Below are 13,903 nucleotides of genomic sequence, written 5' to 3'. Positions count from 1 at the left end.
CTTTCTTACAAGTCTTTCATGTGGCACTTTGTCAAATGGCTTTTGAAAGTCCATATAAACTACACCAACGGCACTACCTTTATCCATCCTCTCCGTTACCTCATCGAAAAATTCTATTAAATTTGTTAAGACAAGATTTACCGCTAACAAATCCGTGTTGGCTGTCCCTAATTAACCCATATTTTTCTAAGTGAAGATTTATTCTGTCCTGGATTATAGTCTCCAGGAGTTTCCCCACTACTGATGTTAGGCTGACTGGCCTGTAGTTCCCAGGTTTGTCCTTCTGTCCCTTTTTGTACAGGGGAGTCACATTGGCCGCTCTTCAGTCCTTTGGCACCACTCCTGTATCCAACAAAGATAGTAACCGTGACTGCATCCCGTCCGGACCGGGCGACTTATCTACCTTCAGCCCAGTCAACCTTTTCAGTACCTCCTCTCTGTTTATACTTATCCTATCCATTCCCTCTCCTCCGATACTGCGGCATTTGGTGCATCCACTTCTTTTGTGAAGACAGATGCAAAGTACTCATTCAGCACATCAGCCATGCCCTCTGCCTCCACAATAAGATTTCCCCCTTGGTCCTTAATTGGCCCCACCCTTCCTTTGACTAACCTTTCTTTCTTGATACGTTTGTAAAATATTTTAGAATTCCCTTTAATGTTACCCGCTAACCTTTTTTTGTATAATCTTTTTGCCCCTCTTATTTCCTTTTTCAAACCTCTTCTGAACTTCCTATATTCGATTTGGTTGTCTTCTGTATCTTGGGTTTGACATTTGTCATACGCCTCCTTTTTCTGCTTCATTCTAGATACAATTACCTTCGTCATCCACGGAGGTTTGGAAGCCCTACTTTTCCCTTTTGTGGGAATGTATTTATTTTGTCCCCGAGCTATCTCATCCTTGAAGACTTCCCACTGCTCTTTAGTTGTTTTACCTGCCAATCTTTCTTTCCAGTCCACCTTGGCTAGGTCCCTTTTTAACTCACTGAAATTTGCCCTCTTCCAGTTGAATATCTTCACCTTAGATGGTTCCTTGTCTCTTTCCATATGCACTTTGAATCTAATGATGTTATGATCACTATTGCCCAGATGCTCTCCCACTGAAACCTGCTCCACTTGCCCTACTTCATTCCCCAGAACTAGATCCAGCACTGCTTCCTTCCTTGTTGGGCTGGAAACGTACTGATCAAGAAAGTTGTCCTGTATGCATTTTAGGAATATTTCCCCCTCCTTGCCCTTTGCGCTGTTGTTTTGCCAGTCTATGTTGGGATAATTAAAGTCCCCCATTATCACAACTCTATTGGCCTTGCATCTGTCTGAGATCTGCTTGCAGATCTGCTCATCTATTTCCTTCCCACTATTTGGTGGTCTATAGTATACCCCTACCAGCGTAACAGCTCCTTTTTTGTTCCTTAACTCTAACCAGATAGATTCCGTTTTGGGGCCCTCCAGCACCTCGACCCTTTCCATGGGTATAACCGTATCCTTGATTAACATTGCCACAAATCCTCCTTTTTGTCCTTCCCTATCCCTCCTGAGTACATTATAGCCAGGAATATTCAGCTCACATTCCTGTCCTTGTTTGAGCCAAGTCTCTGTTACTGCTACTACATCGTATCCCCCTATGACCACTTGAGCTGCAGCTCACCAATCTTGTTTAATAAACTCCGTGCATTTAGGCACATGCACTCCAAGACCGACTTGACCTGCTCTGCGCTTCCCCCCCCGTTTTATTTCTCCATTTTCTAGCTCTTCGTTTTTTGCGTTCCCTTCCCCCCCACTCAAAACTAGTTTAAACCCTCCCCAACAGCATTAGATAGCCTGTCTGCAAGCACATTGGCCCCAGCCCTGTTTAGATGCAACCCATCCATATGATACAGGTCCCACCTGCCCCAGAAATGGTCCCAATGATCCAGAAACTTGAAGCCCTCTTTTCTGGACCATTTCTCCAGCCAAGCATTCATATGCTTGATCCTGCCATTCAGGTACTTATTTGCCCGAAGCACAGGGAGTAATCCCGAGATCGCCACCTTGGATGTTCGATTCTTTAGTATCTTCCCCAGCTTTTGATATTGACCCTGTAGTCTCAGCCCTTTTTTAACCAATATAATGGATCCCCACCTGGACCACCACTTATGGATGTTCTCCTTCCCCTGAAGAATTTTATCCACCCTTTCTGCGATGTCTAAGACTGTTGCACCAGGGAGGCAACATACCATCTTTGACTCCCGTCTTCTGTTACACTGGTCAGAGAGAGGAGGATAGTGACCATAGGCAAAGAGGAAGGTCTTCAGGAGTGATCTGAACACAGGCGAGGAGGAGGCAAACAGGGATAGAGACAGTTCAAGCTGAGTGCACTGAAGAGAATTAACATCACTGGTAACCTATGGACCCACCCGACCACAATCACATCATCACCAGTACAAGAACAAAGTTAAATATAGCATAATTTTACAGGGTCTGTCTACAATCACTATCACTACACTTTACAGCAAAACTCTTGAAGGCTTCAGCCAGGTAGCACTCACCTCTGAGTCAGAAGGCTTCAAGCCCCACTGTTCACGATTCACCTCAGCACTTTGAACTCTCAAGAGTCTGATACTTCAATGGAGTGTTGCAATGTTGGAGGTGCCATCCTTCATGATGAAAACTAAGATCCTATTTAACTTTTTCCACAATTATTTTGGATAAATAAACTGCACTGAAGGAAATTCATCAAGAGCATGCCTGGCACAGCTGCCTTCCTTTTTGGTTCACATATTAATCCAGTTCTCCTTATATGCTTCATGGGACTTTTTAAACAAGAGGCTAACAGTTAAGGCAATCACAACAGTCATCAAACATTACTGTAAGAAATTTATTTTTGTAAAAGATATAAAAATATCTGTACTTAATCCATTGGTCAGTCAGTTTAGTCTCTCGGGGGGTAGATTACATATCAAATATACTTTGTGAAAGAAGCCATTACACTTACATAACACTGTCATTTTCAGCCCCAAACACACTACACAAAAAAATTCACTGTATTCACAGACAACAGTTGAAATGTGTTCTGACTTTAAAGCATAAATATACATCTATAGTCACTCCTTTCGTCAGCTCTTAAAAGTTAGAACTTTGAGAGCTCCCCTCCCACATACACAGAAACAACCTGAATCTGAAATTTGCTTAGATGATTACGGTATGAAAATGTCACTCTTACAGAAGTTTATGCATTTAAATACATACACACAGCTGAGTGATTGACACAAGCAGAAACCCATCACAACGCTTAAGAGTATACAAAGCCAAATGAGAATTCTACGCAGGATCCCATTCACACGTGGAGATCCCAGATAGATTGTTGAAATGGAAGGACTCATCCTGCTTACTTAATTCCATTAAGTATTAGGGGTAGGTTGGCAACACGCAACTATTGGAGACCCCAGAGTGTGCGTTGGGATGATTGCTGGAACCTAACCAATTAAAAACACATAGCTTGCCATTGATATTGCCATTGCAAACATATACTCAAATCTAGGATCTCACAGAACCCCCTGTGAATTTGAATCCATTTGTTGCACAGTCACAGCACTTTCTACTTTTAAAACTTCTATTACGGGCAAGTCAAGTCAGTTACTCCCCGTTAAAAATACATGGAAAGCTGGGAATGGATTTGCTCTCCAAAGACTCTAAATATAAGATGCGCAAATGTCACGCAACCCGAATAATCTCTCCCGAAGCAGCTTCCAACCTCAAACTCGACAGTGCCCAGGCCATCGACAGCTCTGAAAATCCTTGCTCCAGATTGAAATGAATTGTATTTTTAAAAAAATTGTGCAATCACATCACTATTTAGTTTAATATCCACGGCATGATTGTGAGATTTGCACTGCTGACACACGCAACCCATTTAATGATCTGTACACACGCACTCACAAACAGATACAACACCTAACACATGCAACCCACTGTACTAAAACACACACACACACACAACTACAATGATCTTTTTTTGGTCAGCTGGGTATCTGACACATGCTTAAGAGTATCCAAACCAAGATGAGATTTCCATGCATCCCACCCACACATGGAAATCCCAGAGATAGATTGTTGGAATGGAATGCTCTCTCTCTCTCTCTCCCTGGAGGGACGCTTCCTACTTAACTAATCCAGGAAATCTGCACTAACACAATAATATACAACAGGCAGTGCTAAACACATAGCAGGTCTGCTTGACACTACATTCTTTAGGTTGCAAATAGATCGCTCATCCAAATAATATGCAAAAGTGACCCCCTATCAGCATGAATTTCCATAGCCATTGCAGCTCCCAGAGTCCCCAATACAGCCGGTGGAATAGACAGCTGTCCTTAAAATTGATGATAATAATCCTTGCATTTGATAATAGCGCCTCATCATGTCGTTGAGACGTCTCAAATGCTTCACAGGATACACTGTAAAGTGGATCAACTGTATAGCTTGTGGGCATTTTAAAAAAATCTTTTTTAACCTTTGCATTTTATAGGGATTTCGGGAGGGGGAGGGCGAGGATATTAATCTAGCAGTCAGCGTGGGTCCGTGCGGTTTTAACACATTTTATTTTAACAGAATTTCACTGATATTTTATATCAAATAAAGGAAACCAGATTTGACAAAATCTGAAGTGAAATCATAATTGTATCCAGGTGGGTTACAATTCACAAATATCCCAAATAAGGAAAAAAATGTGCAGGGCTATGGGGTAAGAGCGGGAGAGTGGGACTAGTTGGACAGCTCTTTCAAGGAGCTGGCATAGGCACGATGGGCCGAATGGCCTTCTGTGCTATAAGATTCTATGATTCCATTTAGGAGCAGCCGTGTTGAAGCTGGATCTTACAAAGGCACTTTGTGGATCAATCGCACACACACCAGCTCCACAACATTCTTGAAATCCAGACCAAACAAACAGCTTCTAACACCGCAGCTCACAAGACCCTCTCAGCCACACATCGAGGAATGCAAAATCATCTTGCACTGTTAACAGACCTCAAAAGGGCCTGGGACAGTGGAGTTTTAATTCAATGTTGCTAGGAACTACTTATCATGTAAAATATACGATGTGGAGCCCTTTCTAAAGGGCCAGGCTGCTACTAAAGGGAGCGTGCTCCTTCAACATGTGCAAATAGCAATTATATCAGGCTCTAAACATATCCAACCCCTTCCCCCCCCGAAAACACACACACTAAACCTCCTCCCTCCACATACATACACACACACCCTCCCCGCTCCAAACACTCAAATCTCAGTCAGCCCACTCTCAACATTTATAAATCCAGAAACAAGCTTTGATGAACCTAATCAGTACCTGATGAGAAGGATCCAGCGGCTTTCTTTGGGAGGTTTAAACACCAAACCTCCTCGGTGCAATTTATCTACAAGTAATTGTCAGCCCTTGTGACTGCCGAGTTTTAGCTTTTTTTTTGGTCAGCTGATGTCCTCCCGATGTGAAAGGCACAATACAAATATAATTTGTGGTCGTGTTTGACACATGCGGAAGCCCATCACCATGCTTAAGAGCATCCAAACCAAACTGGGTGCAGACTTGGTTGATTGTGCGTTGGGGTGACTGCTGGAGTCTAAGCAGCTAAAACCACATAGCTTGCCACTGATATCGCAGATTGCCAAGCTTTCCCCAATGCTTATCCAGAAATGACCACCCTACCCATTAGGGCTTTAATAATAATAATCCTTGCATTTGATATAGCGCTTTTCACGTCGGGAGGACGTCCCAAAGCACTTCACAGAACACACTGTAAAGTGAATTAACTGTATATTTGTGGGCGAACGCGGCAGCCAATTGCGCACAGCAATGTCCCACAAACAGTCGTAGATTGAAAATGACCAATTTATTATTGTTTTTGGTTTTGGAGGGATTATTATTAGGCTCTGTGTGGAGTAAGGAAACTTGCCCAAGGTTTCGCCCTCTGCCTGGAATTGAACTCCGGTCTCTCGCTTGCAAAGCGAGTGCTCTAACCACTGAGCTACAGGACTCCACAAATTCACATTACATTACTATTAATATTATTATTATTAATATTATTATTATACATTATTATTATTATTAAAGCCCTAATGGGTAGGGTGGTTATTTCTGGATAAGCATCGGGGAAAGCCTGGTTTGCAGAGTTAACAGGAGCTGAGCGGGAAGAGTTCCTGCCCCCAGTAACTGGCCCACCCTTCCAAATCCTGCTGATGAACAGGAACGTCATCAGCAGTGCCCTGGAGTACTGTGGACCTGCCTGGCTCAGGCAAAACTACCACAAGAGGGTGGACTCAATTCTAACATTCTGTTGCCAAACATATCACCCTGGTGCCAGTTCAGCTTCATGGAGACCCTGCTTACCCCTATCAAGTTCAGTGGGAGTCAAAATGGTTGGATGCTATTAGTTCAGTGGTGGCCAACCTTTTGGTTATAATACTAATAATCCTTGCATTCAATATAGCACCTTATCACATTTTTAAGACATCTCAAAGCACTTCACAGAACATACTGTAATATGAATTGGCTACTGTATATTTTGTGGGGGCAACGATAGCCAACAAAATACAATTTCTTGATTGAATATTTCTTTATGTATGCCATGGATCAAGAAATATTCAATCCAAGAAGCTGCAAATAAGACATTGACGTAAGTCAAGACTTACCTAGACTGGTGTGAATATTCGATGGGACACTTTGACGGTTTGGCCACCGCTGTACTAGTTGTCAAGGTTTTAGCATTAAGTATGAACATTATGTGTCTGTGCTGGTGCTCCCGCCCTCCCACCCTATCACTCTCTAGTCCCCTGCTCTCTCGTTCCCTCCCGCCATCATGTCCATGCTGGTGCTCTCTTCTTTCACACAGGCACAAGCAAAGCTTTCAGACTGTGTGTAGACAGTGCAGTGCATTGGGTACAGGAAACTCTGGGTGGAGAGGAAAACATGACAGATAATTAAAGCACAAAGGAATTTTAAAAGAGAGGATTTTTTTTGCCAATACCAATCTTGGGTCTCAAGAGTAGTTCTGACTAATTGTCTTGCAATTCCCAACTTTTTGAAGAAGTGTATACAGTCCTTCCTGTTTATGTCGACACGGTGGGGACAGGGCAGGTTTTGTCTACGTTAGCCGGTTGACATGAACGAACGAACCGGATGCTATCAGTCACTGGCTGGGGATTGTAGTCCAGACGCACACTGAACGCCGCTCTCCGTGATGCCAGGGGGAGCGGTCAAGTGACGCACACCAGAAAGCTCGAGTGGGGCGTTTCAGCTCTTTGGGCAGCCAGACACGGCAAGGTTTAAACCAACCAGTGCGTCCACATAAACGGTAAGAACACAATCTCCTCAATGCTGTTAGAGACTTGTTCCTGTACGAGGAAGGGAGGGTCCGAGACTTAAAAGTTTTGCCAACATTCGCAGGACGTCAATATAAACAGGTACGAGTAAAGTGGGCAGCACTGTGTATACACACACACACATATACACACACAACATACATATAGTATACATATAAAAATCAATGTCTGAAAAATACATGTAGGTCTATTAAAAAATAGTCTTATGATCCCTGGTCACACCGCGATCTTCCCCTTCTCTCCACTGCCATTGTTCCCTGGGGGGTTGCTGGACTGTTGCTCTGTAAAGGTGATGTAGGAATAGACCAGGCTTCCAGCAATGCTGCCGAGAAAGAGGCGTTTAAGACGAGCACAAATACCACTTGCATTTATGTAGCGCCCCTCATGCAGGGTAACGTCGCAGAGCGCTTGATAGTGGCAGAGCACAGCGCTGAGCGGTGGTGGTGGTGGGGGGGGGGGCAGGTGACCGTAAACACAGTCAAAGAGGAAGGCTTTCAGGAGCAATCTGAAGATGGGAAAGGAAGGGGTAAGGCGGAGGAATAGGGGAAGAGTGTTCCAGAGTTTCGGGGCGTAGTGGCTGAAAGTGTGGCTGCTGATGGTGGAGCGGAGAGCATGAGGGGCATGCAGGAGGCCAGAGCCAGTTGAGCAGAGGCACTGGGTTATGAGTTGGAGTGAGCAGGTAGGGGAGTGCCAGGACACGAAGGGATTTGAAAACGAGTGTGAGAATGTTGAAATAGATCCGTTTGGGGATAGGGAGCCAGTGGAGCCTGGCTGGGACTGGCGTATTCTCCCATAATACAATCCAAACCAACAGGTTCACTTACACTCAAGCAAGTTTCATTGTGTTTCAATTCAGTCCTAGTCCGGGACAGTGGTAGTGCTCTCGCCTCTGAGTCAGAAGTTTGTGGATTCGATCCTCACACGAGGACTTGGAATCACATAGTTGAAGTTGACGCTCCAATGCAGAAATAGCTCAATACTGCAATGGTGGGGTGGGCACACTGAGATAATAGACTAAAGCACTTTGAGACCCCTTGAAGATGTGATAAGGCGCTATATCAAATGCAAGGATTATTATTAATATTATTACAGGGCTTTTTAACCCGAACTTCTCTCGTGATCAACAAACAGTTGCCCCAGAATTGTGGAGACATCAGTTGTCCTAATCCCCTTTCCCTCCCAATCCTATAATCTTATCACTTTACTCTCGATCCTTTGCCTTCAGACATTGCCTGTGGAGTTTATAAATTCCCTTTATAATCTTGAGTCCTCTATCGACCCAACACCTGCGCTCGCTAGTTATCTCTTGTACCTCACTCCCTTTCGCCTATCAGTAGCTGAGCTTTCAGTCACTATATGCCCACTCTCCACCACGCCTTTACCCCCATTCTCAGGAACATGCTCCCGAACCCCCTTTGCCCTGCTCGGCAAGCCCTGTAGACTCCGAAGCACTTTGAGATATTCATCCTACATGAAATAAACAGTAATAATCCCCTGCATTTGATATTGTGCCTCATTTCAAAGTGCTTTCTGTAAGTGACTTTGTTTGTAAATGACTGGGGAGGTTTTATAATAAAACTTGCATTTGATAATAGTGCCTAATCACGACTTTGAGACGTCGCAAAGCGCTTCACAGAATATACTGCAAAGCAAATTGGCTGTACATATTGCGGCTGTTCTTTAGTGCAGGCTGTTAAGTTGAGTCTGGGTTATGCGGCACGGTTGGGAGGGAAGTTGAAAGAGAGCCACTAACAGAACAGACTTAACCTACATGAATGCCACTGCCTCATCACCATTACTCAGCAGGAGAACTCCATAGGGAGTACTTACACAAGCAAGGACATTGTTGATTCTTTCACGCCCGATTTACCTGATATTCAATCCAATGAAGTTGGTCCATGTGAAAATGTAATCTCCGCCAAGAACCATTCCGATATAGGTCACCAAAATATTCTGAGGAAGAGGAAAAGGGCATTTAGATTGTACATCACTAGTCTCAAAGCCCTCAAATCACCCTGTAACATACCGTTTATCCTCACAATAACTGCGGGAATACACAACCCTCCTGCCTCTCCCACAATAGAGGGATTGGGGGAGAGTTTATCAGTATCCTTCATGCAGGATAGTGTCTCACAGTGCTACACAGCAGTGGGGTCAGGTACTGAGGAAAGGAGAGGTGGTGGGGGAAAGGATGGCCATAGGTACAGATAATAGCTGGGTTTTAAGGTGGGGTATAAAAGATAAAGTGGGAAAGGGTAGAGAAAGATCCAACAACTACAACAACTTACATTTATATAGCGCCCTTCACACGGGGCATCATGCTGGAGATCCAGAGGTTAAGGGCACAGTAGTATTATATACAATGCAGAATTATATTGTGCGGCAGTAATAAGTCAAGTTAAAATACAACAACAACATACATTTTTACAGCGTCCCTCACGCAGGATAGAATCCCAGAGAGCTAATCAAGTCGATCATGTGAACAGCCCACAATAAAATGCCCTCTGATGTCCGCAAGTTTTTTTTACCTTGTGTGTCGTACATACAGCTCCAGCAGAAAGCTCCGCTCTCATCCCACATTAGTAAATTAAAGTCGCCTGCATATTTACAAGCACAGCTCAGAATGCCACAAGTCAACTGTGTACCATTAAAGTGAGTAAGCGCAGTGCCAGCCAACAGCTCTTGGCACGTGGAGCGATAAGCATCTAATCACAAGCTTCAAGCCAGCAAAACGCACAGCTTGATTGATGAGCTCACAGGAAACAAGGTCATATAATCCCAGCTTCAGGACCTGTTACTGTAATTTTCAATAAAAACACTCTGAATTACTCAAAGCTTAGGAGCAACTTAAACTGGAGAGTGTTTGGTTATAATCCCAGCGTGCTTTCTGTTGTATAATAATAATCCTTGTATTGTCCAGCGCCTTATCATGTCTGAGACTTCTCAAAGCTCAACAGAATATACTGTAAAATGAATGGACTGTATATTTCGTGGGTGAAACACAACAGCCAATTGTGTACAACAGTTTGTCCCACAAACAGTCGTGGATTGAGTGACCAAATTATTATTATTATGTTTTTGAAGGGATTATTACCCCCAGAAAGCAATCCGTCAATCGACTAACAATTGGGTTCCTGCTTACTGCTAAGTAGACAGAGGCGTGTTGAGTAAGGAAACTTGGCTAAGCTTTCGCCCTGCCTGTGTGTCTCCCGCTGACACAGGCTGACCTGGTGGGTGGACGATAGGGTCATGTAAGGAAGGGCAGGGGTACAGATCATAACTTCCAATGGTCACTTCTCATGTGCAAATCTGGCATCATCTCCACAAATCATTTGTTTCCCCAAGGTGGGGCAGGGGTCGTAGGAAACCCCTCCCTAGTCTCCCACACACTAAACAACCACTGCACACACGATTTCTGCCCAACACACCAGCATCTTACACAAACCAGAAACTTTCACAACTTTAAAACAACGATGGAGATGGGACAACAACAACTTGCTAGGTAGCGTCCCAGGGATAGCCAGGTGGACAGCTCAAGCCAGATAGGCACGATGGACCGAATGGCCTCCTTCCGTGCTGTAAGATTTTATGAACATCTCAAACAAGACGCTGTGAGTTTAAGTCCCTCAACAGATTTCAGTACATCATCCAAAGTGATCCTCCAGTAGAATACTGGGTGAGCATTGCCTTATCAGAGACATTAGACTGGAGTTCCCTCTGCCCATTCTTAGATGCACGTTAAAGTTCTTAAGATACCTTACAATAGAGGATCTCCCACCCCCATCAATCAAATCTCATCCTGAACTCAAATGCAAGGATTATATGAACTCACTAAACAAATGTTCCTGGCGCAGACTGGCTGTTACAATTGCCTAGAGAACAAGCACTACACAAACTCATAGTGCCATGACCTTGCCTGGAAATCTACACAAAGGTTCGCTATTAAGCAGTGATTTGTAGCCAGTCAGTTGAGGTTAATCTTACCTTAATACAACCAACTATGGTGGTGGTGAGAGCGGAGTTGTACTGAGTACACAGTAGTGTGGAGTACATTAGAATAAACCTAGTGAGAAGAGAAATAGAGTCAAAACCAGTACCTCGCCCTTTACTCCTGAGAAGCAGGCCTCAAATAATGTTTACTCTTCCCATGGTTTGAACGCCTGAGGTGGATAGAGGTGGAATCCTGTAGCGTAGTGGTTAGCGTGGTCGCCTCACAAGCGAGAGAACCTGGTTTTGATTCCCGGGCAGGGCAAAATGTTAGGCAACTTTCCTTACTTGAAATGGCTCTGATCACCTAGGAACCCGGTTGTTAAGTCGATTAGTGGATGACCTTTCCTGGTGCAATAATCCCTCCAAAAATAAATTAAAAATTAATGGTAATAACTTGGTCAATCACAACTGTTGGGGGGCACTTCTGTGTGCAATTGGCTGCCGCATTTTGACCACATAATAACGTAGAGTTAATTCACTTTGCAGTATATGCTGTGAAGCGTTTTGGGACTGCTCAAAGATGTGATAAGACCCTATATCAAATGCAAGGATTATTATTATTATTTTTTGAGTCCTGCTTCCATTAACATTGAACGGCAGATCAATGAACACTCCGCCACAGAGGTAGATGAGGCGGTAGGTTTTGATAGAATATTGAACAAGTTTCAGATAGGCAACAGGAGATATTTCTTAAGGGAGAATGCAAGTATTATTTATTACAAAGGCTGGAATAGGTCGCCAGGGATGGTGGCTGTGGACAGGACATTAGATCTATGTTAGGAACAGCACGTATTATCGAACAGGTGAGAATAAATGGGCCAAAAGCTTCTTCAACTTTTATGCTCTTCGGTTAATGGTGATAAATGAAGCATGGGAACGTGTCTGCCGAGTAAAGAGCCGAGCGTCCATGTGCTAACCCACTCGTTTGTTTATCCGTTGCTTACTCACCCACTCACACACTCCCCCACTCAACTCACTCCCCCACTCAACTCACTCACACGGAGGGAGGGTTTTAAAAGACAAGTCCTCACCCCATCACACAGGAGAGCAGATACTGCACCACAAACAGCTTGTCCGTCCAGCCGTCAAACTCTGCCGTCTGCCAACACATTTATAAGCAATAGGAATTAATATATTGTCTAATAAAAAGAAGTTAGAAATGATTCTTAAACACATCAGCTGCCAAAACCAACAGCTCCAACTCAGCAGCAGGGAAAGAAGCTGGGGGTTGGAATCAGAGGGGTGGAGGGCAGGGGTACGAGGGTGACCGAAGACAGTCGAAGAGGAGGGTCTTGAGACGGGCCTTGAAGGAGGCAAAAGAAGGGACAAGGTGAAGGGACTTTGGGATTGAGTTCCAGAGGATGGGGGCAGTCAGGGTGGGGGATGTAGAGCAAGCTTTTTAACATTATCAAGCTAGTCAGAGCTTTATTCTCTAAACAACCTGCATTTATATAGTGCAGCGTCTTCGCGCTCTGTTCTGTTTAGTAAAAAGCAAATTAGAAATGAATAAATGATGCCCAGAAAAGCTGTGTGTCAGAGTGAACTGTTTTGGGGGAGCTTTGGATTCAGAGAATGCGGTTTAAAGTTAGAAATAAGAGAGCACTCTATGTTGACAGAGACTGTGTACATGCACCAATCTGCTGACAGTCAGAAATCATCAGACCTTATTCCTGCCCACAGAGACAACCCTCTCCAGTGGGTATGAATTGAAGCTTTGTACAGACTGAGAGTGATCTAAACATCACTTCCTATGGCAAGTTAGCTTACAGCACAATTGATAAAACCATGCACTGCAGCCGGCATGCTGGAGAGAGGCAGGAGGAGAAAAACAGACAGCGGGTTTTAATTTCCGCACCTTGCCACCCAGCCCCCCCCCCCCGCCCCCACCACCTCATGTGCATTTCAAGACTCATTCTCTGACAGCAACTCACCCCTCCCCACCCGCTAATAATGAACACAAATATTCAGAAAAATAATAACTTGCATTTAAATAGCATCTTTCACCCAGGGCAGCACATGTCAGAGCGCTTCTACATCATTTTCTGTCAAGTGTCTAGTAGGTGTGAAATTTTGCAATTCATAAAATATTTCCAACCTTATTTTGCCCAAAAGGCAGAGGAGCTGTTACGTTTCACCCACAAAATATACAGTCACTACACTTCATAGTATATCCTGTGAAGCGCTTTGAGATCACCTCAGCTATGTGATAAGGTGCCATATCAAATGCAAGAATTATTATTACAGTGTTCAAAGTATCAGGGAGGGAGAGGAAAAAGAAAGGGAGAGAACAAAGGGCATAATCTTAAAAATTAAAGCTAAGCCATTTAGGAGTGAAATCAGGAGGTTTTCACCCAAAGGGTAGTGGGAATCTGGAACTCTCTCCCCACAAAAGGCTCTGGATGCTGGATCCATTCACACTTGGAAGACTGAGGTGGATAGATATTTTGTTAGGTCAGGGTATCAAGGGACATGGGGCAAGGGTGAGTAATTGGACTTGAGGTACAGATCCACCATGATCTAATAGAAAAGCGGAACAGGCTTGAGGGGCTGAATGTCC

At 44.0% G+C, this 13,903-nt stretch overlaps 1 protein-coding gene across 2 annotated transcripts in view; it reads right to left on the bottom strand.

Annotated features, from left to right (window-relative positions):
- Positions 1–13,903, bottom strand: part of slc35d1a (solute carrier family 35 member D1a) — a 42,607-nt gene that overhangs the window by 11,894 nt on the left and 16,810 nt on the right. The window contains exons 9-12 of one of the 2 annotated variants that reach the window (XM_007910044.2): positions 12,378–12,445; positions 11,341–11,419; positions 9,227–9,309; positions 6,680–7,678 (exon numbers count right to left, since the gene is read on the bottom strand). In XM_007910044.2, the coding sequence (XP_007908235.2) occupies positions 7,573–7,678; positions 9,227–9,309; positions 11,341–11,419; positions 12,378–12,445 (336 nt within the window). In that variant the 3' untranslated portion in view covers positions 6,680–7,572. Of the gene's footprint in view, positions 1–6,679; positions 7,679–9,226; positions 9,310–11,340; positions 11,420–12,377; positions 12,446–13,903 lie in introns of those variants that run through there. The other variant, XM_042334816.1, reaches the window with a different exon arrangement.

This window comes from Callorhinchus milii, unplaced genomic scaffold, assembly GCF_018977255.1.
Source record: "Callorhinchus milii isolate IMCB2004 unplaced genomic scaffold, IMCB_Cmil_1.0 Scaffold5, whole genome shotgun sequence".
Lineage (NCBI taxonomy): Eukaryota > Metazoa > Chordata > Chondrichthyes > Chimaeriformes > Callorhinchidae > Callorhinchus > Callorhinchus milii.
The sequence above is the reverse complement of the archived record's forward strand: the minus strand, read 5'-3'. Positions and strand labels throughout refer to the sequence as shown.